Consider the following 21,644-nt stretch of genomic DNA (forward strand, 5'->3'; position numbering starts at 1 on the left):
AGGTGACCTCTGAAGGCAATTGGCTCAACTAGATTTTAGTTAGGGGTATTAGAGTAAAGGGGGCTGAATACAAATGCACACCACACTTTTCATATATTTATTTGTAAAAAAAAAAGTAAAACCATTTATCATTTTCCTTCCACTTCACAATTATGTGCCACTTTGTGTTGGTCTATCATATAAAATACCAATAAAATACATTTACGGTTTTGGTTGTAACATGACAAAATGTGGAAAATTTTAAGGGATATGAATACTTATTCAAGGCACTGAACATGCAGTAAAGCATGCTTGTTATACTCACCGTGGAAGTGGTTAATCCTCTGTAAAAAGGCTGTTTGATCCTGTCTTCTCTGATCTACCCCTTCTTCCACTTTCCCCAATCCCGAAGACAGAGCCTTTGGAGTCAGGCTGCACATGCTCAGTTTGGTGTGTATCGCTAGAGAGTTTTTGGGAGGGTGCATGTGATCAGCACAGGGCCAATCAGCACTCTCCTGAGGGACAAACGTCATGCAGCCTCATAGGCCCTGCATTCAAATATAGCTAAATGGGCTGGCTACCAAGTTGATTGGCTACATCTTTACAGATGGTGACACCACTGCACCCAGTAGGGAAATCCTTCAACCTTACAGCAGTCTTTAGCAGTCTCTTGTAACTTGGCAGAAGTCTCTAGCAATCTTCAGTAACGTAGCAATTGTTTCCCATACATAGGTGTGCGCAGCCTATTGCATTAGGGTGTGCACCCCGAAGCTCAAACACGCATGCCTTTCTCTGCAGCCTCAGCTGCACCGCACAGTGAATAAATAGGAAGCGGTCTGTGCTGAGCGGCTTCCTGTTCATTCACAAACTGAAGCATAGTAAACACAGTTTACTATGCTTCAGTTATAAATGGACACAGTGAGCGAGTGTGTTCACTGTGTTCATTCAGAAAAGTATTTATTAGCCCCTTCCCCCTGCTCTTCATCCTGAAACATCCCCCGAAGCAGACGGTGGGAGAGGAGGGAAGCCAGCAGCACTGCAGGGAGGGGGCACCGGGGGGGGAGAAACAGATAGTGGCTAGGGCAGTGATGGTCCACCTTGGCACCCCAGATGTTTTGGAACTACATTTCCAATAATGCTCCACTACACTGCAGAGTGCATGAGCATCATGGGAAATGTAGAAACATCTGGGGTGCCAAGGTTCGCCATCACTGGGCTAGGGTATGCCCAGGCACACCTGGCACACCCCCTGCCCACGCCTATGCTCCCATATCATGGTAGTAGTCCCAATCAACCTCCTGTAATACAGCAACAGTTTATTGCTGTGGCATGGCAGCTGTCTGTAGCAATCTATTATAGCACGGTAGGAGTCTACTGAAATAGAGAAGTCGTCTCTAGCAATCCCCTGAAACATCATGGCAGTCTTTCCTAAGCAGCCTGAAAAAATGCCAGGAATGTTCAGCCATTTGTGTCATGTCGGTGGTCTCTGATATACGTTTGCGGTAGTCTTTCACAGTCTCCTGTAAAGAAAACCCTCTAACAGTCTATTAGAACACACAAATCATTTTTAGCAGTCTCATGAAGCAGTGCTTGGTAAAATGGAGTTTCGTGTTAAGGTGGGTAGTATAAACTTATTTTTAAAAAAAGGTTTCCCTAAACTATTACTATTTTTTATCATGCTCATTATCATTAAGCCACACAGTAAACTACACTTTTTTTCACTATGCTCGTTCTATTAACCAGTAGCCACCTTCCACTACTATGTACTTGACACCCCACTACCAAATTGACCTCCCCCTCTCCCCAAGTCTTTTCAACAGTATTTTTTGCTTTTTTTTTTTTTTTTTTGTATAATTCTCACCTTTTCCATATATTTTTAGACATTACATTAGGTTACATGGCACACAGGGCAGCCTTTTATGATGCAAGGAATGGTGCTGGTATGATGTCGGCAATGCTCTCTCTGTATCATTACACTGTGAGTGCAGCATGCCATGGTGGCCCCCTATTAAGGGGCGGGTCCATGATGCCCTGCACTTACAGTATGTCCTCGGTCTTTAATGAGGAATGATGCTGAACATCACTCTCCCCAGAAAACTGAGGACATCTAGTGACAGAAAAAAATTATTGCGAGGGGAATGCAGCGGCTATTGCGGACAGAGCATCCTCTTTTATTTTACAATACCTGAAGCACTTCAATTAGTCTAGGTTTGCCCTTCAAGTATCCTTCTTTCTCATCTCAATCCACAAGCACACCAATATCATGAAAGCCTCAGACTTCATGGGGACTTCACTTTTTTTTTATCATCATGTGAACACAACTTACATTTTAAAACTGAATGCTAAAAATCCTATAGGACAGGTACATTGCATATTTGTCATGTAGCTTGTGTATTCGAAACACCAGTGTTCTTTTTAGCAGCTTTGCGAGTCAATAACGTGGAATAAGCATGAAGCCAGTGAAGACAGAATTCCAGCCTGTATGCTCGTTCTTCAGTGACTGTCTAAATAGTAGGGCACCTATAGGCATAAGTTAAAAAAAAAAAAAGAAAAATGGCAACTTCCACAATTCTGCCCGGGGGGGGGGGGGTACCCTTTAAAGTTTTTTTGGAGATGACATGTTCACTTTAATTCAATGTATTTTCTTTGACAGGCAAGGAAATATTGTGAAACGCCACTCTGCCACCGCAAGAAGAGGGAGGCCCCCGGCGCCATAAAAAAAAGACACGATGGTGAGATAAGATTGAACCAATTTGTGATGAGATCTCCTCTGTACAAATACCTCCCCCACTTACCACTTCATCACCACAGGTACACTCAATACTTCCCTCATTTAACCCTGCCGCTATAGACGAGGTTGCTAAACTTTTAATAATTTATAATGACCTGCCCCCTGGACCCTGTTCCCTCACAAACACTAGGGTCGCCCCCTGGCTCTATCCTACACTCTCTAACTCACATCTTCAATCTCTCCCTCTCTTCTGGCATCTTCCCCAACTCTCTATAACATGCACTATTCACCCCCATACTTAAAAAGCCCTCGTTGGATCCCAACAACTGCACTAGTCATCCCCATACCTAAAAGCCCTTGTTGGATCCCACCAGCTGCACTAGTCACCCCCATACTTAAAAAGTCCTTGTTGGATCCCACCAACCTATCACCTATCTCCTTGTTCCCCTTTACCCCCAAACTCCTTGAACGCCTGGTCTACAACCGACTTGGCGACCATCACACTGAGACTAACCTTCTTGAACCCCAGCCTGGATTTCACCGTCAACACTCCACAGAAACTCCTCTCCTAAAACTCACAATCAATTTATTAAAGGCTAAAACCAATGGTCACTATTCTGTACTCCTACTCTTGGACCTCTCTGCTGCCTTCGAAACAGTGGACCACCAACGCTTCCTGAAAAAACTCCACTCCTTTGGTCACTTACAATTCTACCGCCTCCTCTCCTCTTCATCTTTCTGTCAGCGTCCCCCAATATTTTGTTCTTGGACCTCTCCTATTCTCGATCTACACTTCCTTCCTTGGTCAGCTAATAGAATCCCATGTCTTTCAAAACCATTTCTAAGCTGATAACATCCAAATCTACGCCTCTACCTCTCAGCTCACTCCATTATTCTTCTCACGCATCACTAATTAAGAACAGACATATCAGCCTGGATGTCACACCACTTCTTCAAACTCAATCTATCCAAAATCAAGCTCATAATATTTCCTCCCCCACGTGCACCTTCCTCTGAATTCTCTCTCTCGATTAATGGCATGACCATCAACCTGTCCCTGCATGCCAGGGTGCTAGGTGTTATCCTGGACTCTGAACTATCCTTTTCGTCCCCTGCATCCAATCAATTTCCAAATCTTGCTGCCTCAACCTCCGCAACATCTCCAAAATACTACCCTTCCTAACCAATGACACAGAGCTTCTAATTCACTCCCTGCTTATCTCTCGCATTGACTACTGCAACTTCCTCCTCGTTGGATTACCTTTACATAGGCTATCCATCCTGAATGCTGCTGCCAGACTCATCCACCTTATGAGCCAGTCAGTGTCCTCCACCCCTCTCTGCCAATCTCTCCATTGGCTTCTGCTCACCATACGAATAAAATTTAAAACACTAACAACTTACAAAGCCATCCACAACTCTGCTCCCAGCTACATCACATGTCTCAAAATATCAACCAAATTGTTCTCTTTATTCCTCCTGCTCTGCTTCCTCATTACTTCCTCCCATGCTCACTTCCAGGACTTCACCAGAGCCTCTCCCATCGTCTGGAACTCCCTACCTCAATCTGTCCAAATTTCTCCTTCTCTGTCCTTTTTTAGGTGATTCCTGATTTTCCCCATCAGCTTATCTCCTACAGTTACCTTTTGTGTCACCTGACACCCTCCCCCCTTTTTAGATTGTAAGCTCTAACAAGCAGGGCCCTCTGATTCCTCCTGTATTGAATTATATTGTAACCGTACTGTCTGCCCCCATGTTGTAAAGCGATGCGCAAACTGCGCAATCCTGAATAATAATAATCATTCTAGTGGGATAAGTCGAAAGATATGACATTTTAAAGAAGCACTAACTTTGAACAATTTTTAAATTGTATTTGGCACCAGGAGATATTTATATTATATATTATATCATTATACTGCAACGCAGATTTTTACTATGCCTCCATGCAAATGATTTATTTCATTCTTTTAATATTTAATTTATTCAATTAGACAAATCATTAATTATGATACTTATTTATTTATTTATTAAAATGCTTAACCTACGCAGTCTTACCCGAAGGCCTCGATGCGCAAAAACAAAAGGACATTTAGAAGACCTTAAAAAAAGAACCCCAACAAATCAGCATAGCAGGATACAGAATAAAAGCCAGGGAGTCTGTCCATCACACCCCAATTAAAAATTAGGTGACTCCAAAAGCTTGCACAAAAAAAAAAACGGTTTTCAATTTCTTTCGAAATTTCAAAAAATCATTCTCAAGTCTCAGTTTCAGAGGCACAGAGTTCCAAAATTCTGCTCCTTGTACTTCACTCGTTCTCCCTCCGCATGTTTTCTTTTTAAATTTTGGAATCTTCAGTATGGCCAAGTTCTCCGATCTCAAGGATCGGGTAGGCACATACTTGACAAATTTTTCCCTCAGATACTCAGTGCCTTATGGACAAGACATCCAGTTTTAAACAGAACCCGTTCTTTCACGGGCAGCCAATGCCTACGTGTTCCAGCTGTGTGTTGGGTGGCAATTTAAAAGGAATGGCGCAGCAGCACACTAAAGCTTGAATGGTGCGTTATCGGGCACAATGTGGGTGGTGTGAACTCGTGGCAATCATTGTTACCAAAACAGAAAATGTGAGTGAAAATCTCTCCGAGAGAACACAAACAGAAAAAAACACCCTAAAAGGGTTTAATCATTCTCTACTCTATTCAAAAAGAAGCCTCCCTATCAGTGCCTTTTTTTCTCAGAGAATAGGTGCAGGAACTCCCCCTTTCCAAGTCACAACTTTTCTCCGCCCACCCACCCACCCCCGAGCACCATTCCTTGGTTCCACCCCCTACCCACCTCCCAGTACTGCTCTTTTAGGGAATACAGAGCCAAGTATCATTTTGTGGTGCTAAGTAATTTGTACGGAATTTGGTAATGATAACAAGAAAAGCAGTAAAATAGATCCCCTGCAGCCACTAGAAATAGGACCCCTGCCAGCAACAATAGATCCCCCTAATAACAATGGACCTCCCGCTACAAAACTACCCCCCTAGCGACAATAGACTCCCGGCAGTAACAACACATCTCCACGCAGCCAGCAACAATAGACCCCTCCCTTAACAATAGATCTCTCCCAGCAACAGTAGGTCCCCCACCAGCAACAATAGACCTCCTCAGCAACAATAGACCCCCCTGCAAAAATAGAGTCCCTCCAGCTAGAATAGACCCCCCAGCAGCCAGCATCAAAAGACCCTGCAGCATACCCTAGCACCCTTTGTGATTATAGTCAGTGCTGAAGGTGCTGGAACTGTGTTCCACTGTGTTCCCATTGAAAAAAAGCTCCGCAATAAAATAAATAAATAAATTCCCCGTCCTGTCCAGTGCTTTGTCCTGTTTTGGTTGGTGCAGTGGATCCAGAACTAGCATGGTTAAGACCCCTTTCACACTGGGGCCGCGGCCTCGTTCGCGGTAAGGCGCCGCTCGTTTTACCGCTGTTTAACCACTTGACCACTGGGCACTTAAACCCCCTTCCTAACCAGACCAATTTTCAGCTTTCGGTGCTCTCACACTTTGAATGACAATTACTCAGTCATGCAACACTGTACCCATTTGAAATGTTTGTCCTTTTTTTCACACAAATAGAGTTTTCTTTTGGTGGTATTTAATCACCGCTGGGTTTTTTATTTTTTGCGCTATAATTTAAAATTCTTTGTTTCTGTTAAGAAGTATTGGCGAGTATTGGCAGAGTATTGGTGAGTATTGGCAGAGTATTGCCATAGTATTGCAGAGTATTTCAAAATATTGCCATAGTATTGCAGAGTATTGTAGAGTATTGCCATAGTATTGCAGAGTATTGCCATAGTATTGCAGAGTATTGCCATAGTATTGCCATAGTATTGCAGAGTATTGCCATAGTATTGCAGAGTATTTTCATAGTATTGCAGAGTATTGCAGAGTATTTCCATAGTATTGCAGAGTATTATCATAGTATTGCAGAGTATTGCCATAGTATTGCCATAATATTGCAGAGTATTATCATAGCATTGCAGAGTATTACCATAGTATGGACACTGAGCAGCACTGTGGGCTGGATCTGTAGCACCCACAGCGCTGCAAACTATCTCTCCCTCTCTCCTCTCACACTGTACCGATCGGTACAGAGAGGGGAGGGAGGAACCGTCGTCATGACATGACGCTGGTTTGTTTACAAGTGATGCTCCGGCATGTGGTTAAGCGGCGCTTTTCAAAGAAGGGGTTAAAAACTCCTGTGTTGCGCTTCTTCCAAAGTGCATTTCAGGCGCTTCAAAAGTGCTGCTCATTCATTCCAATGGGCCGGGCATTTTGGGAGGACTAAATACAGCGCTCCCAACCTGCCCCAAAGATGCTGCTTGAAGGACTTTTCGGAAAAGTCCCGCAAGCGCACCGCCCGAGTGTGAAAAGTCACACTTGAATGAATGGGAGGCAGTTTTCAGGCGCTAAAGCCGCTGTCCAGCAAAACTACCCTAAATGAGAAAAAAGTGTAATGAGCATTGATTTACAGCATTCCTCTTTGGCAGCAAGTGCATGAGCGCCATCATTCAGCACTGATTACAAAAGTGTTCTCATTCATTGTGTTGTGATGGGATATTCTATCAATTTTATAGTATGATAAGAGTAGGGAGTAGGAAGTGCCCTGTATATCACCTCATATTTACACCACACTGGACTATTCTTGCGTACATCCAGCAGCTGGCAGACAGATCAGCCTATGGGGCTGTGTGATCTATTTGCTGGCTGCTAGCTAACATTTACCTGCAATTAAATTAGTGAATAGTCAGCACTGTGGGGTTGTGTGATCCATCTGCAGGCTTACAATCAACTTTCCCCAGCAATTACAATAGTAAACAATCAGTGTCTGCACTAAGGGACTGTGTGATCTGCCAGCTGCCAATTTACCTTCTCCAGCACTAACAATGGTAAACAAGCAGTAGGTACTGCGGGGCTGTGTGATCCATCTGTTGGCTGCTAGTACACCTTCCCTGCACTTACAATTGTAAACAAGCAGTCTGCACTGGGGGCTATGTAATCTGTCGGAAAACCTTGCCCTGCATTAGGGTTGCCACCTGTTATTAACTTCATATGATTAGAAATGTTATTTAATATTAAAATATATGTATAGTTTATACTATGAAAAAAAATAATTGCTATGTGCCTCTAAAGTGTTCAAGTTTGACTTGAAGAAAAGGTGGCAACCCTATCCTGCACTTACAGTAGTAAACAACCAGTTGGCACTTTGGGGTTGTATGATCCATCTGCAGGGTGCTAGGTAACTTTCCCCCAGAATTATAGTAGTAAACAGTCAGCACAGTGTTGCTGTGTGATCCATCTGCAGGCTGCCATTTAAAATTCCTCTGTAATTACAATAGTAAAGAGTCTGTGTGATCTGTCCGCTGCCAATTCACCTTCTCCTGCATTTACAATAGTAAACAAGCAGTCAGCACTTCGGGGCTGTGTGATCCATCTGTTGGCTGCTAGTAAACCTTCCCCGCCAGTGGCAGCCCGTCCATAGGTGGTGCACGGGTCCGCCCCCCCAGGCAGTCACAAAAAAAACAAAAAATATGTATATTTTTTTTAAAAGTCCCTTTAAAAAAAAAAAAATAGAAAAAAATGTCCTTTAAGTGCACTGTGTCCGGGCGCCGGGCACAGTGCACTATGGGGAGCGCCACGTCTATGCAATCACGTGATCTTAATTTGCGGGGTTTTGAATTGCCATGCGGTGCAATCCATCGCGCCGCACAACTTCCGCCTGGCCGGGTGCTTTGTTCTCCGAGTTAAGACGTAATTTCCGGTTTCCCTGTGCAGTGATAAACCGGAAGTGATGTCAGCCGATCAGTGGGAACGCACGGCTCGAGCAGAGAGACACAGAGTGGAGGAAGCATGAGGAGCGGACTCCTCCACCGCCGCTGCTGCCTGCTGCCCACTGAAGGAGATACAGCAGGAAGAGAGGACACCACAGCCCGGTAAGTGAACTGCCTTCTGACACTTGTGGATCTCCTTACAGCACTGCCAGCTTTCTCCCTCCGGCAGCTCTGCAGGGGGATCAATTCTACACACTGGCAACTGGCAAAGTGTCTCGATCTGAGGCTGCATTTGATGGGGCACAGTGAGGCCACATTGGATGGGACACAGTGAGGCTGCATTTGATGGGGCACAGTGAGGCTACAATTGATGGGGCACAGTGAGGCTGCATTTGATGGGGCACAGTGAGGCTGCATTTGATGGGACACAGTGAGGCTGCATTTGATGGGGCACAGTGAGGCTGCATTTGATGGGGCACAGTGGGGCTGCATTTGATGGGGCACAGTGAGGCTGCATTTGATGGGGCACAGTGAGGCTGCATTTGATGGGGCACAGTGAGGCTGCATTTGATGGGGCACAGTGAGGCTGCATTTGATGGGGCACAGTGAGGCTGTATTTGATGGGCACAGTGAGGCTGCATTTGATGGGCACAGCGGCTGCATTCGATGCTGCACAGTGGCTGCATTTGAAGAGGCACAGTGACTGCATAAGATGGGCACAGTGGCTGCATAACATGGGCACAGTAGCTGTATTTGATGGGGCACAGTGGCAGCATTTGATGACACAGTGGCAGCATTTGATGGCACAGTGGGAGCATTTGATATGGCACGGTGGCTGCATTTGATATGGCATGGTGGCTGCATTTGATGGGCACAGTGACTGCGTTTGATGGGCACAGTGGCTGCGTTTGATGGGCACAGTGGCTGCGTTTGATGGGCACAGTAGCTGCATTTGATGGGTACAGTGGCTGCATTTGATGGCACAGTGGCTGCGTTTGATGGCACAGTGGCTGCGTTTGATGGGCACAGTGGCTGCATTTGATGGGTACAGTGGCTGCATTTGATGGCACAGTGGCTGCGTTTGATGGCACAGTGGCTGTGTTTGAAGTAGAAACCGAGACTGAACAGGATATCCAATCCAATGTCGACCAAGGATCAGCGGCTGCCCATGCAAATAGAGGTAATTGTTGGTTACATTATCAATGTTTCTGCCCTCATTATCCCACTCTCCAGGGTTAAAAGTGTTCCAACCAATTCTTCTGTTTGGCACAGGGCACTAAGAAGTCATTTGTGAAATGCGTACTTGTCTACTTATAGCAAGCCATGCGATATCATCTGTAAGACAGTTAATGTGCCAGTGATCAATCTCTGGTATGCAAATACACTTTAAAAACATGATCTGTTTCCTTGTTCTGTTGCCAGAGTCAGAACAAAGCTAACATTGATCAGATGAAGTGGAAGCGGAAGACAATGAACAGTAAAAAAAAATATACTCGGTGGCCATAAAAATAGGAACCTTTGCTGAGTAATGCTTTGGATGACCTTTTGGCCCTGAGAACAGCTAACTCATAACTCATAGGGGCACGGTGAATCCACAAGGACTTCTATAGTGTTTTATCGTATTAGAAGGCCAGCCAGCTTTGCAAACTGAGTGTCATGGCTGCTCCCCCGACACCCCCCCCCCCCAATTGAAATGTTTATTTAAAAGATAAAGACATTTTAAAAATAAAGACAAGTCATTAAGGGCCAAGTCACACGTTTTTGTTTCTGTGCATGTTGATGTGTGTTGCATTATGACAGCCCATTTATTTTGAATGGGCTGCCAAAACACAGGAATAAACCAAGATGCAGGCATGCAGAATTTTTTCCAATAGTCTGGTACCATGCATTGTAGTGCATTGCAACTTATGTGCATCAGAGCTACGTTGCCCTAGTGCAGTGATGGTGAACCTTGGCACCCCAGGAGTCTTGGAACTACATTTCCCATGATGCCCATGCACTCCGCAGTATAGTTGAGCATCATGGGAAATGTAGTTTCAAAACATCTGGGGTGCCAAGGTTCACCATCACTGCCCTAGTGCGTTGGGGTGACACTGCAATGCCCTTACACATTACAGCAACGCACCTCATCACAAAGGTGTGTTTCAACCCAAAGCCCAACTCCAAGCTCACCACTCCCCCACTCCTGCCCCAGCGTGTTCCCCACCTGAATGCGCCCTGCTGTATTTTATGCTTTTTCCTAATTTTTTATATGTAGTTTTACCACCCCCCGCAGGAGCTGCTGGTGTTTTGGGCCTATTCCTCCCCACTCACAGCATACACAGCCAGGCAATTTGCATTCCCATCATTCTTCCTGTAACCCTACCCCCTAGAGAGTCGCTGGATTTTTGGGTCCCCCTTTTCCTGCACAGCCAGGCAACACACATTTTCCAACCTTCACACAGAGTCAGTAACCGTTCCATGGGCTTGTTTTGGTTGTTTTAATGAGGGAAAACAACTTGGATGGGGATAAGGGATTATGGGATGCCCAACTTGACTTGTAAGAACAACTTGAGGACAAGCTTCCTTCACTATGTACACAAAAATACAGATCCTGAAATGTATTCCCTCAATACATATCAATCTCTGAAGAATCAACAGCAAAAGTTCTATGTCCCCTAGGTGAAATATAGTCCCCACACTTACAGGAGCTCTATGTCCCCTGGTGAAACCAGTGAAGCATCAACGGTATACAGGAGCACTGGTAGAAATAGCAAAGTCAACGGACTGTATGCAGGAGCCCTGTGTCCACTTAATAGGACCTCACTATATGTAGAAGAGCTGTGTCCCCTTAGTAGAACCTCACAGCCCACCTGCCAGGAAAAGTGTCCCAGAGCAAGGGATTTAGGTTAGCTTGTGACACTGTCCCATAAATGCTTGCTAAATATGCCCCTGGCAGAATTCTCCCTTGTAGGCCCTGGGGGTGTAGAGGTACTCACGCTGTCCCTTGAATCCTGCTGCCAGATCTTCCCATGCTAGACAGGGTGTCCTCTGGATGAGACTGAGGGGTAGTGGAGATCCCTCTCTTCAACTTCCTCTCCTTCCTTCCTCAGCTCCAGCCTGGAGGCAGAGCCCCCCAGCCCCGGGGTCCCCTCCCAGGCTACACGACATTGACCTCAGCACTTCATCTTCCACCTGCAAAAAAACACTTGCTGGCCAGGCTCTTCAATATTTATGGGCCAATCTTATCACCCTGCCAGGCCTCCTGCCTGAGGATTGATCAAAATTCCCATCAATATTCAGGCACCTCCTTCCATTAGTTTCTAGAAGTTTCCATGGACCTCCAGAGCCAGGAGGAGGCGATAGAGGCCTGGTCTGAAGAGCCTTCCAGTCTGACCTTAGGCTGAACCCAAACCAATTTCCCAGACTCATACAGGCTACTTTGAGTCAGCATAAATTTACCTACCTAGACTGTACACTAGAGAATGCTACAATCCTTTGGCCAAAGAATCAATCTAGGGGTTTCTTTTTGGGTTTTTATTGGGAACAGGAACTTGGAATGGGGATCATGGGATTCCCCCAAAACTGTAGAACTTGAGGACTGCTAGGCTTCTGACTGCTCTGTACAAAAATGCTGGCGGTATTACAGAACCTTAGGCTGCACTCTACTTTCTCCTGACTGTCCTGCACAGCCCCTGGCTGCACCGAGCACATGTTAGTAAAAATGCATGCTCTTGGCTGTACTGAGCACGTTAGCAGAAATGCACGTTAGCAGAAATGCACACTCCTGGCTGTCTTGCACAACTCATGGCTGCACTGCACTTGCTTGTAAGATAAATAACCCCACAGTCATCTCTCCTCTGTATAGCATGATCAAGTACTCACTCAGCCCAGGGTGATTAAACTTCTTCACACCAACTCTAGTGGCTCTACTCAGACTCTGATCCAGGTTCTCTCTCTCTCTCTCTTTGGTTGGCCCCCCAGCTAAATTTTAAACTGTACAAACAACAAAAAGCACAAAAAGGGCGCAAGCACAGCACTTTACTATAAAACGAAAGATAAAAATTATACTCACAAACCAAAGCAGATAGATGGCATATCTTGAATTCAGAAATCAGAAGTCCGCCCTCCAGCCTTATAGGACCAAACGGTCGACAGTACCAGCTGACGCGTTTGGGGGGACTGGCCCCTTCTTCCTAGCAAAGATGCGTCAGCTGATACTGTCAACCGTTTGGTCCTATGAGGCTGGTCTCTGGATTCATGATTAAGCCATCTATCTGCTTCGGTTTGTCAGTATGATTTTATATCTTTCGTTTTATAATAATGTACTGTGGATAATGCACTAGGCGTTTGCACCCTTTTGTTGTTTATGCAGTTTAAGATTCTCTGATCTGAGGAGGGCTGCACCATCAGTATCATCCAGTCCATGTTGTACATGTTGTACAGTGGTCATTGTGTCGGCACATTTGAAGGCCAGCTTTTCTGTGAATTCTTCGTGCTCAGGTGTAAAGTTATACAGATTTTTGGCCCCCTAGCTAAGCCTAGCTGGGACCTTGATGTTTTCAAAAAAGGCTCCTCAGCTTCCTCTCTCTCTCTCTCTCTCTCTCTGCCCCAGCACAGGGGTCTCCTCAAGAATGCTGGACCCTGGAACTCTACTCTCTGCTGCCAGTCCTCAGAATATACACAACAGAAAAAACACTCTTGCGCAAAAGTGTGATGGACCAGCTCAAGTGGAAGTGGTGGTCCACTTAACCAGGGGTATTGCTTCAGGCTTTGTTGCCCTCTAGGACTGGAGGTGTGTGTCCTTGACATATCTAGAAAATGGAAAGAAAAGAGGGCACACCAGCCTAGTGCATTACCCCACATACATTTATTGAAGATAAAAAAGATGAAAAACTACTCACAAATGAGATGCAAGTATGCTAGAAACAGCCAATCTTCCATGACTTGAAATCCCTGGAATCTACAGTCTGCAGATCCTGAGGGGACCATGCAGGGGCCCCAGCTGGCTGACGCGTTTTGAAGGATTGTCCTTTTTTCCTCAGAGCCTAGTGGCAAAGGCTCCTTTAGCTGAATATATACATGTATAAATGCCATACTACTCACGTCATGAGAACCTGGGGCACTCCTCTTAGATGGGAGTGGTCAATTAGGATGGCACTAAAAACCAGCCGGCAAATTAGAGCCATCTATAAAAATAAAAAAAGTCCTCAGAATATGTATGGGATCTTCTTCCACCTTCTGGGCTCACATCCCCAGGGGATTGGCCTGAGTTCCATAATTATTCAGGCTGCCTGTCCTGCTCTCCATCCCACTATACTTCTGGAAATCTTTAGAAGACAGGAAGTGGTAGCAGAACAGCAGCCTGTGAGACACTGAACAGCCCCAAGCAATCAACCTTGTTTACAGAGGAGCTAACTAAATTTGGCTAGCTGCCTACTCTAAATTAGGAGGGTGCTACATATACTTTTTCAAATGTGGAATGGAGCTCTGTGATACAGAGAGTGACACTGGATCATTGTGAGTGCAGGGCGCTCCTTTAGCACTCACAGATGTCCTTAGTCTTTCAGGTTGAATTTGGCTGGACACCATTCAGTGTGTCCAAAGGAAATACTACTGGGTCAAAGTATTTGAGACTGAGTTGCTTATCCGCATATAAACTGTAATAAAAAAAAATGTAAATAACTTTGGCCAAAAGACAGTTCTGGTAAACAAGTGAAGCTACTATAGAACGTCTCTCTTATTTAGTTCCGCACTAACTGGCCAGAAAAAAATAGAAACCCTGTCCCTCCAGCAGAAGTGGTCCAATATTTATACAATACAAAATAGCTCCATTAAGTACTATACAACATACAGTGCCTTGCAAAAGTATTGATACTCCTTGAAATTTTCCACATTTTGTCATGTTACAACCAAAAACGTAAATGTATTTTATTGGGATTTTATGTGATAGACCATCACAAAGTGGCACATAATTGTGGAGTGGAAGGAAAATGATAAATGGTTTTCAAAATCTTTTACAAATAAATATCTGAAAAGTGTGGCGTGCATTTGTCAATACTTTGTAGAACCACCTTTCGCTGCAGTTACAGCTGCAAGTCTTTTTGGGGATGTCTCTACCAGCTTTGCACATCTAGAGAGTGACATTTTTGCCCATTCTTCTTTGCAAAATAGCTCAAGCTCTGTCAAATTGGATGGTGAGAGTCTGTGAACAGCAATTTTCAAGTCTTGCCACAGATTTTTAAATGGATTTAGGTCTGGACTTTGACTGGGCCATTAGAACACATCTAAATTTAAAAATAAACACTGCACTACTCAATAAATTAAGAAAAGCTGCAAACACTACAATCAGACAAATTGAGTGGATAATAAGAATATTCAAGTGCAGCTCTAATCCATATTTTATGTGTAAACTGAAAAAAATTGTGCAAATATGCAGTGTATGTAACACCTTGAATGTGCAAATAAATCATCCGAATGATAAAGTGCTAGGTGCAAAAACAGTTGATAAATATACATACAATTCATAAATGTAAAAACACTAAATAGTTAATAGACGTGAATAACGTAAAAAGGTAATAAGCCGTGAGGGAAAAAACAAAAAATCAGACCAAAAAAATGAAATTAGATCACAGAAACTGAATATAGTTCAATAATAAAATTGAAGGTATAGTTGACGTCTGAAAGGATTGACCACCAACCAATAAGGAATCACCAAAGATTGTGCTTCCACCACCGATAAGAAAGATTGGGTACTCTTACCAGACTATGTGGACCCAATGCCAGCGGCAAAGAGTCAAACAGGCATGCAATTGGGAACGTGGTCACTCCCAGGAAACAGCATCTGAGGTCAGCTTCTGTTCCACCGTTTCACCAGACAAAATCCTGGACTTCACCATTCATAAAAGAAAAAGGCCACCACATAGAACCTTAGACTGAGCTAGCGCCACGTTACTGCGCTTTCTTGGATATACCTGTGATCACATATTTTATCCTGTCTGTCTATATCATTATTGATGTAAGTGTTTTCTACCTTTTACAATAAACCAGAAGTTTATGGTTTTACACTATGTGGAAGCCTTTTTCTTTTATGACTGGTGGCGTCCAGGATTTTGTCTGGTGACAAGGTGGAACGGAAGCTGACCTCATATGCTGTTTCCTGAGAGTGACCACGTTCCCAGTTCCATGCCTGTTTGACTCTCTGCCGCTGGCATTCTAACACATGAATATGCTTTGATCTAAACCATTCCATTGTAGCTCTGGCTGTATGTTTAGGGTCGTTGTCCTGCTGGAAGGTGAACCTCTGCCCCAGTCTCAAGACTTTTGCAGACTCTATCAGGTTTTCTTCTAAGATTGCACTGTATTTGGCTCCATTCATCTTCCCATCTACTCTGACCAGCTTCCCTCTCCGTGCTGGAGAAAAGCATCCCCGCAACATGATGCTGCCACCACCATGTTTCACGGTGGGGGTGGTGTGTTCAGGGTGATGTACAGTGTTAGTTTTCCCCCACACACAGCATTTTGCTTTTAGGCCAAAATGTTCAATTTTGGTCTCTTCTGACCAGAGCACCTTCTTCCACATGTTTGCTGTGTTCCCCACATAGCTTCTCGCAAACTGCAAATGGAACTTCTTATGGCTTTCTTTCAACAATGGCTTTCTTCTTGCCACTCTTCCATAAAGACCAGATTTGTGGAGTGCACGACTAATAGTTGTCCTGTGGACAGATTCTCCCACCTTAGCTGTGGATCTCTGCAGCTCCTCCAGAGTTACCATGGGCCTCTTGGCTGCTTCTCCTTGCCTGGCCTGTCAGTTTAAGTGGACAGCCATGTCTTGATAGCTTTTCAGTTGTGCCATACTCTTTCTATTTTCGGATGATGGATTGAACAGTGCTCCATGAGATGTTCAAAGCTTGGGATATTTTTTTATAACCCAACCCTGCTTTAAACTGCTCCACAACTTTCTCCCTGACCTGTCTGGTGTGTTCCTTGGCCTTCATGATGCTGTTTGTTCACTAAGGTTCTCTAACAAACCTTTGAGGGCTTCACAGAACAGTTGTATTTATACTGAGATTAAATTACACACAGGAGGACTCTATTTACTAATTAGGTGACTTCTGAAGGCAATTGGTTCTACTAGATTTTAGTTAGGGGTATCAGAGTTAAGGGGGCTGAATACAAATGCATGCCACACTTTTCATATATTTATTTGTAAAAAAATTTGAAAACTATTTATCATTTTCCTTCCATGTTACAATTATGCGCCACTTTGTGTTGGTCTATCACATAAAATCCAAATAAAATACACTTACGATCTTGGTTGTAACATGACAAAATGTGGAAGATTTCAAGGGGTATGAATACTTTTTCAAGGCACTGTACAGTACATGAGCTCCATTAAGGCACTATTTACATGTAAAGAGACCACATTACATTGCATTGCGACCTGTTCTGAAAAACAACACCCCTTTCTGAGAAAATACAGTTAATAGGATTATTAGACCCCTTTCACACTGATGTCCCGTACACAAGAGCGGAAAAATCTTGGATGGTTTTGCCAACGGAATTCCGCTCAAGCTTGGCTTGCATACACACGGTCACAAGAAAGTTCGCTGAACTTTCGACCATCAAGAACGCGGTGACGTACAACACTACGACGAGCTGAGAAAATGAAGTTCAATGCTTCCGAGCATGCGTCGAATTGTTTCCGAGCATGCATAGGAATTTTGCACGTCGGAATTGCTACAGGCGATCAGAATTTCCGATCGGAACTTTTTCCGACCGAAAAATTGAGAACATGTTCTCAATCTTTTGCTGGCTGGAATTCGGCCAGCAAAAGTCCGATGGAGCATACACACGGTCGCATTTTCCGATCAAAAGCTCTCATCGGTCTTTTGCTGGTCGAATTTCCGATTGTGTGTATGCGGCATTAGGTGCTTTTCAGGCACTTTTGGGCTAAAAATATTGCCTTTAAAGTGCGTGAAAATGGCTCCCCTGCAGTCTCAGTGTGAAAGCCCGAGGGCTTTCAAACTGAGGCGATGCACTGGCAGGACGTTAAAAAAACTCCTGCAAGCAGCATCTTTGGAGCGGGCTTCCCCACCGCTCCTGCCCATTAAAATGAATGGGCAGCGCCACCGAACTGCTGTTTAAAGCGCCCCGCTATTGGCCCGAAAACCTCCTCAAAAATGACGGTAAAGTAGTTAAAGTAGCGTCGCTTTACCGTCGACTGCGCCGACACCCCAGTGTGAAAGCAGCCCAGCATGTGTAATCTGAATGGGTCCAACTCAAGAAAAGAAATAGCTCCCATGATGCGAGAGGAGTTATCCCTGTTCTACTTTTGCATAAGTTCCAATGTCAATAACATGGTGTAGGGTAAGAGAGATTGACACTTCACAGGTGAGTGCTAGCTTTTTTAGATTCCCTTTGAAGGAAAAGTGTTAAATGGTTACAATGAGTGATTTCAATAGCTTATCAATTTAACACAATAACTTTCTAATTGGACTAAAATAATAGAAAGGATGCACAACAAGGCCTGCCCTATTTGTTACCTATAAATTGATGCAATCCCTTTTTGAAGCTTTCTGTACCTAAAATTTAAGGATGCAGTTCCTTCAGGGTTATTTTTTTCCTGCTATCACTAAGGCTACATTCACACCTGAGCGTTTCATTTTCAGGCAGAAAAATTGCGCGTTTTTACCGGGATCTTGCCACAATTTTTACCGCATTTTTTTACGTGATTTTGTACAGGTCAAAAGGTCACCAATGTAAAAAGCAGAAAAACGCCTGTAATCTGCCTAAAAAGAAGCTTGTGTACTTTTTTGAGCTTCAGGCATTTTGCTTCAGGTGACAAAATGCTCAGATGTGAACAGCTGCCATTGAAATTATTAGGATTTTGCTTGTTGGGCGTTTTTCGGGTGTTTTTTCTGGCGTTTTACGAGCTGAAAACGCTCAGGTGTGAATGCAGACTTAAACTGAAACAGACGCCCACTCCCCATGGGATGGTACATGGCTTTAGGACAAGTACAGTTAGCCTTTAACCATTATCCTCTCCCCAGGGCCGAACCAAGGAGTAGGCAGAAGAGGCGACCACCTTGGATATTTAAGATGAGTGGTGTGCAAAAAAGGCAGGACCTACAATTTATAAACTGAGGTAGTTAACTTCTCATAGTCAGGATCAGTCTCCCAATAGAGAAGTTGCTCCGTAATCATAAGTAATAATCATAATTAGACTTCTCGTTATTTTATTGGCCCGTACCTGGATTTTTGGAAGCTTAGTCTTCTAAACATTAACGGCTGCCATGGGCTGGAAGATGACAGTACACATATGTTTGTCTCCCCTCTTTGCCTGCTGCCTCTGCCGGGGAAGTTCAGTTTTTGCCAACTGACCACCATCCTTACAGGAGCAAGTAGAAGAGGCAAACATTTTGGATGCTTCAGAAGAGTGGTGTGCCAAAAGGTCAGAACCTGCAACTTATACTGCTAACCCTGACCTGGGTATCTGGAATTTTGGCAGTTTTAGAAGATGATCCTAGATGTTTGCCTCCTCTTTTTTTGCCTGCTGCCTCTGCTGGAGAAGCCCAGTCTTTGCCAAATGACTACCAGCTTCCGAGGGGCAGGCAGCAGAGGCAACCACCTTGGATACTTTAGAAGGGTAGGGTGCAGCTAAGTCAAGACCTGCATCTCAAGCTGTTGACTCTGACCTGGATATCTGGCTCTTTGGAAGCTTAGCCTTTTAAACATCAATGGCTGAAAGCTGGGCTTATAGATGACACTAGACGTATACATGCCTTTTTTCTTTACTGGCTGCCTCTGCTGGGGGAGCTCATTCTTTACCAAATGACTGCCAACCTCCGAGGGGCAGGCAGAAGAGACCACCTTGGATGCTTCCAAAGAGTGGTGTGCAAAAAAAAGTCAGGACCAGCAACTTTTGCTGCTGCTGACCTGGGTATCTTGATTTTTGGAAGCTCAGCCTTCTAAACATCAATGGCTGCTAGATGAGCTGGAAGCAGGCAGTAGTCATACTCTTGCCTCCATTTTTTGCCTTGTGGCTCTGCTGGGGAAGCTCAGTCTTTGCCCATCAACCACCAGTGTCTGAGGGACAGGTAGAAAAGGCAACTACCTTGGATGCTTCAGAAGGTCAGGACCTGCAACTTATGCTGCTGACCCTGACCTGTGTATATGGATTTATAGAAGCTTAGCCTTCTAAACACCAATGGCTGCTAGCTGGGCTGGAAGAAGACACTAAACATATTCTTGCCTCTTCTTTTGCCTGCTGCCCCTGCTGGGGATGGTGCAGTCTTTACCCATCAACTGCCAGCCTCTGAAGGGCATGCTTTAGAAGAAAGGTGTGCCAAAAGGTCAGGTCCTGCAACTTATGCTGTTGGCCCTGACCTGTCCCTCAAATGGTTATCTGGATTTTTGAAAGCTTAGCCTTGTAAAACTCGATGGCCACCAGCTGGGCCGTAAGATAACACCAGACGTATGGTTTCCTCCATTTGCTGCCTGCTGTCTCTGTTGGGGAAGCTCAGTGCCTGCCAATCAGACTCTGGCTTGGCCCCTGGTTCTACACACAGGAAATTACAAAATGTGGTGAATTTATGCATCTACATAAAGTCTATATAATAGGGGTGGCAGCAGAGAAACACCTATGTAGAGAAATATAAAAAAAATGTCTGTAGATAAGTTTTTAAAAAATGGTTGTGAGGAAGGGAACACTTTTTTTGCTGTGGATGACAACAGATTTTTTTTGGTACTGTCTCAATGGAACATCATCATATAAAGATTTCCACAGCATATTTTCAAAATACTGTGTTGTCTTTTTCAGGAAATCGTTCTCTTCTCCACCTGGTAGCCGAGTCAGTATCTTCAATTGGTGAGACCATTTTCCAATATAACTATCCCTTTCTCTTCCCTCTTCAATGGTCATGTTATAAACACAAGCTATTTCACCCCCTTCTCTTACCTGCCTGCCATATTTAACCTAGAATGAGAGTGTTGTCCTCAACTGTTAGCTAGCCCTGGGCACCAAAATACTCAAACTTAAATGTGCATTGGACAATGGACACGCTGGTGCACATTGCTTTTTCCATAGTGGTCACCCATGGTGGCCATGATCAGATACCAGCAGCAGGAGGACACCCAGAAGTTTAGGTTATGGATACGTTTTATTTTTTTATTTTTTTAAATGCTAGCAGGAAGTTATTTTAAACTTTGCATGTCTTTCCTGAGATGAAGAATCTTTTCCTGCCAGATAGCATTTTTTTTTCTAATTGTAGAGCAACATATGCGCAGCTCAGTGTACAACCTCAGCATGCTGCCAGTGTGGGGATAAAGTTATTCTTGTATGCCGGGATAAAGTTATTCCTGTACACATGTGTGTGAGGTACATCACTGGGAGGGTTAGCTCTGTAACCTGACGGTGGGGAGGATAGGGTACTTAATAAAGGGAAACTGTAATTTCACCCATTAAGGGCAAAGTGAGTGTCTGCTGACAGTGCTGACACTAAGCAAGTTATACCCACCCATTAACAATTCTTTGACCCCACATGTCAGAATCTTTGCTTTGTTGCTTTAGGTAGGGGTAAGCATGTAACCACCTCTATGTGACAGTGTTTATGCCTGAGCAGCCAAACAGCAGGCCTGAACGCTGTTCCATGCATAAGGGCCTTGACATAATCCACCAGAGTAAGCTCCAATGCCATACAACACTATAGCTTACCCAGGGTGGACTTCTGCAGTAAGGGAGCAATATACTTGGGGGGGGCTCTCAGCAGACACTGTCATTCAGTCCTGAATGGACAAGGTGACAGGGTCTCTTTAAAAAGTTTAGAGAGGGAGAGAGTTTAGTCTGGCATTTACCAGCTAGCTTATGCTCGCTAGTAGTCTGAATGGAAGACAAAACTGGGAAGGGGCACAAGGCCTGCTAAAATCCTGGCTCACAGAAAGCCTTGCATTTTTCTCTAGGAACGCAAGGCATTTTCTGATTGGACTAGGTGGAGATTGTGGCATCCCCGCCACGGCTCTCCACTTCATCCAGTTAGGGAAAGCCTTTCATTCAACCTTTCTTTATAAGCATGGTCCTTGGAGAATATTTCCAGGTCCTTCATGGTGGTCTTTGTGCAGATTATCGTTTAGGACTCTG

The 21,644-nt window shown here is 44.3% G+C and overlaps 1 protein-coding gene across 1 annotated transcript in view; it reads left to right on the forward strand.

Annotated features, from left to right (window-relative positions):
- LOC141134136 (uncharacterized) overlaps positions 1-21,644 on the forward strand; it is an 85,890-nt gene that overhangs the window by 58,924 nt on the left and 5,322 nt on the right. The window contains exons 9-10 of the mRNA XM_073623722.1: positions 2,633-2,711; positions 20,328-20,375. Coding sequence (XP_073479823.1) covers positions 2,633-2,711; positions 20,328-20,375 — 127 coding nt within the window. The remainder of the gene's footprint in view (positions 1-2,632; positions 2,712-20,327; positions 20,376-21,644) is intronic.

The sequence above is a fragment of the Aquarana catesbeiana genome, linkage group LG03, assembly GCF_042186555.1.
Source record: "Aquarana catesbeiana isolate 2022-GZ linkage group LG03, ASM4218655v1, whole genome shotgun sequence".
Lineage (NCBI taxonomy): Eukaryota > Metazoa > Chordata > Amphibia > Anura > Ranidae > Aquarana > Aquarana catesbeiana.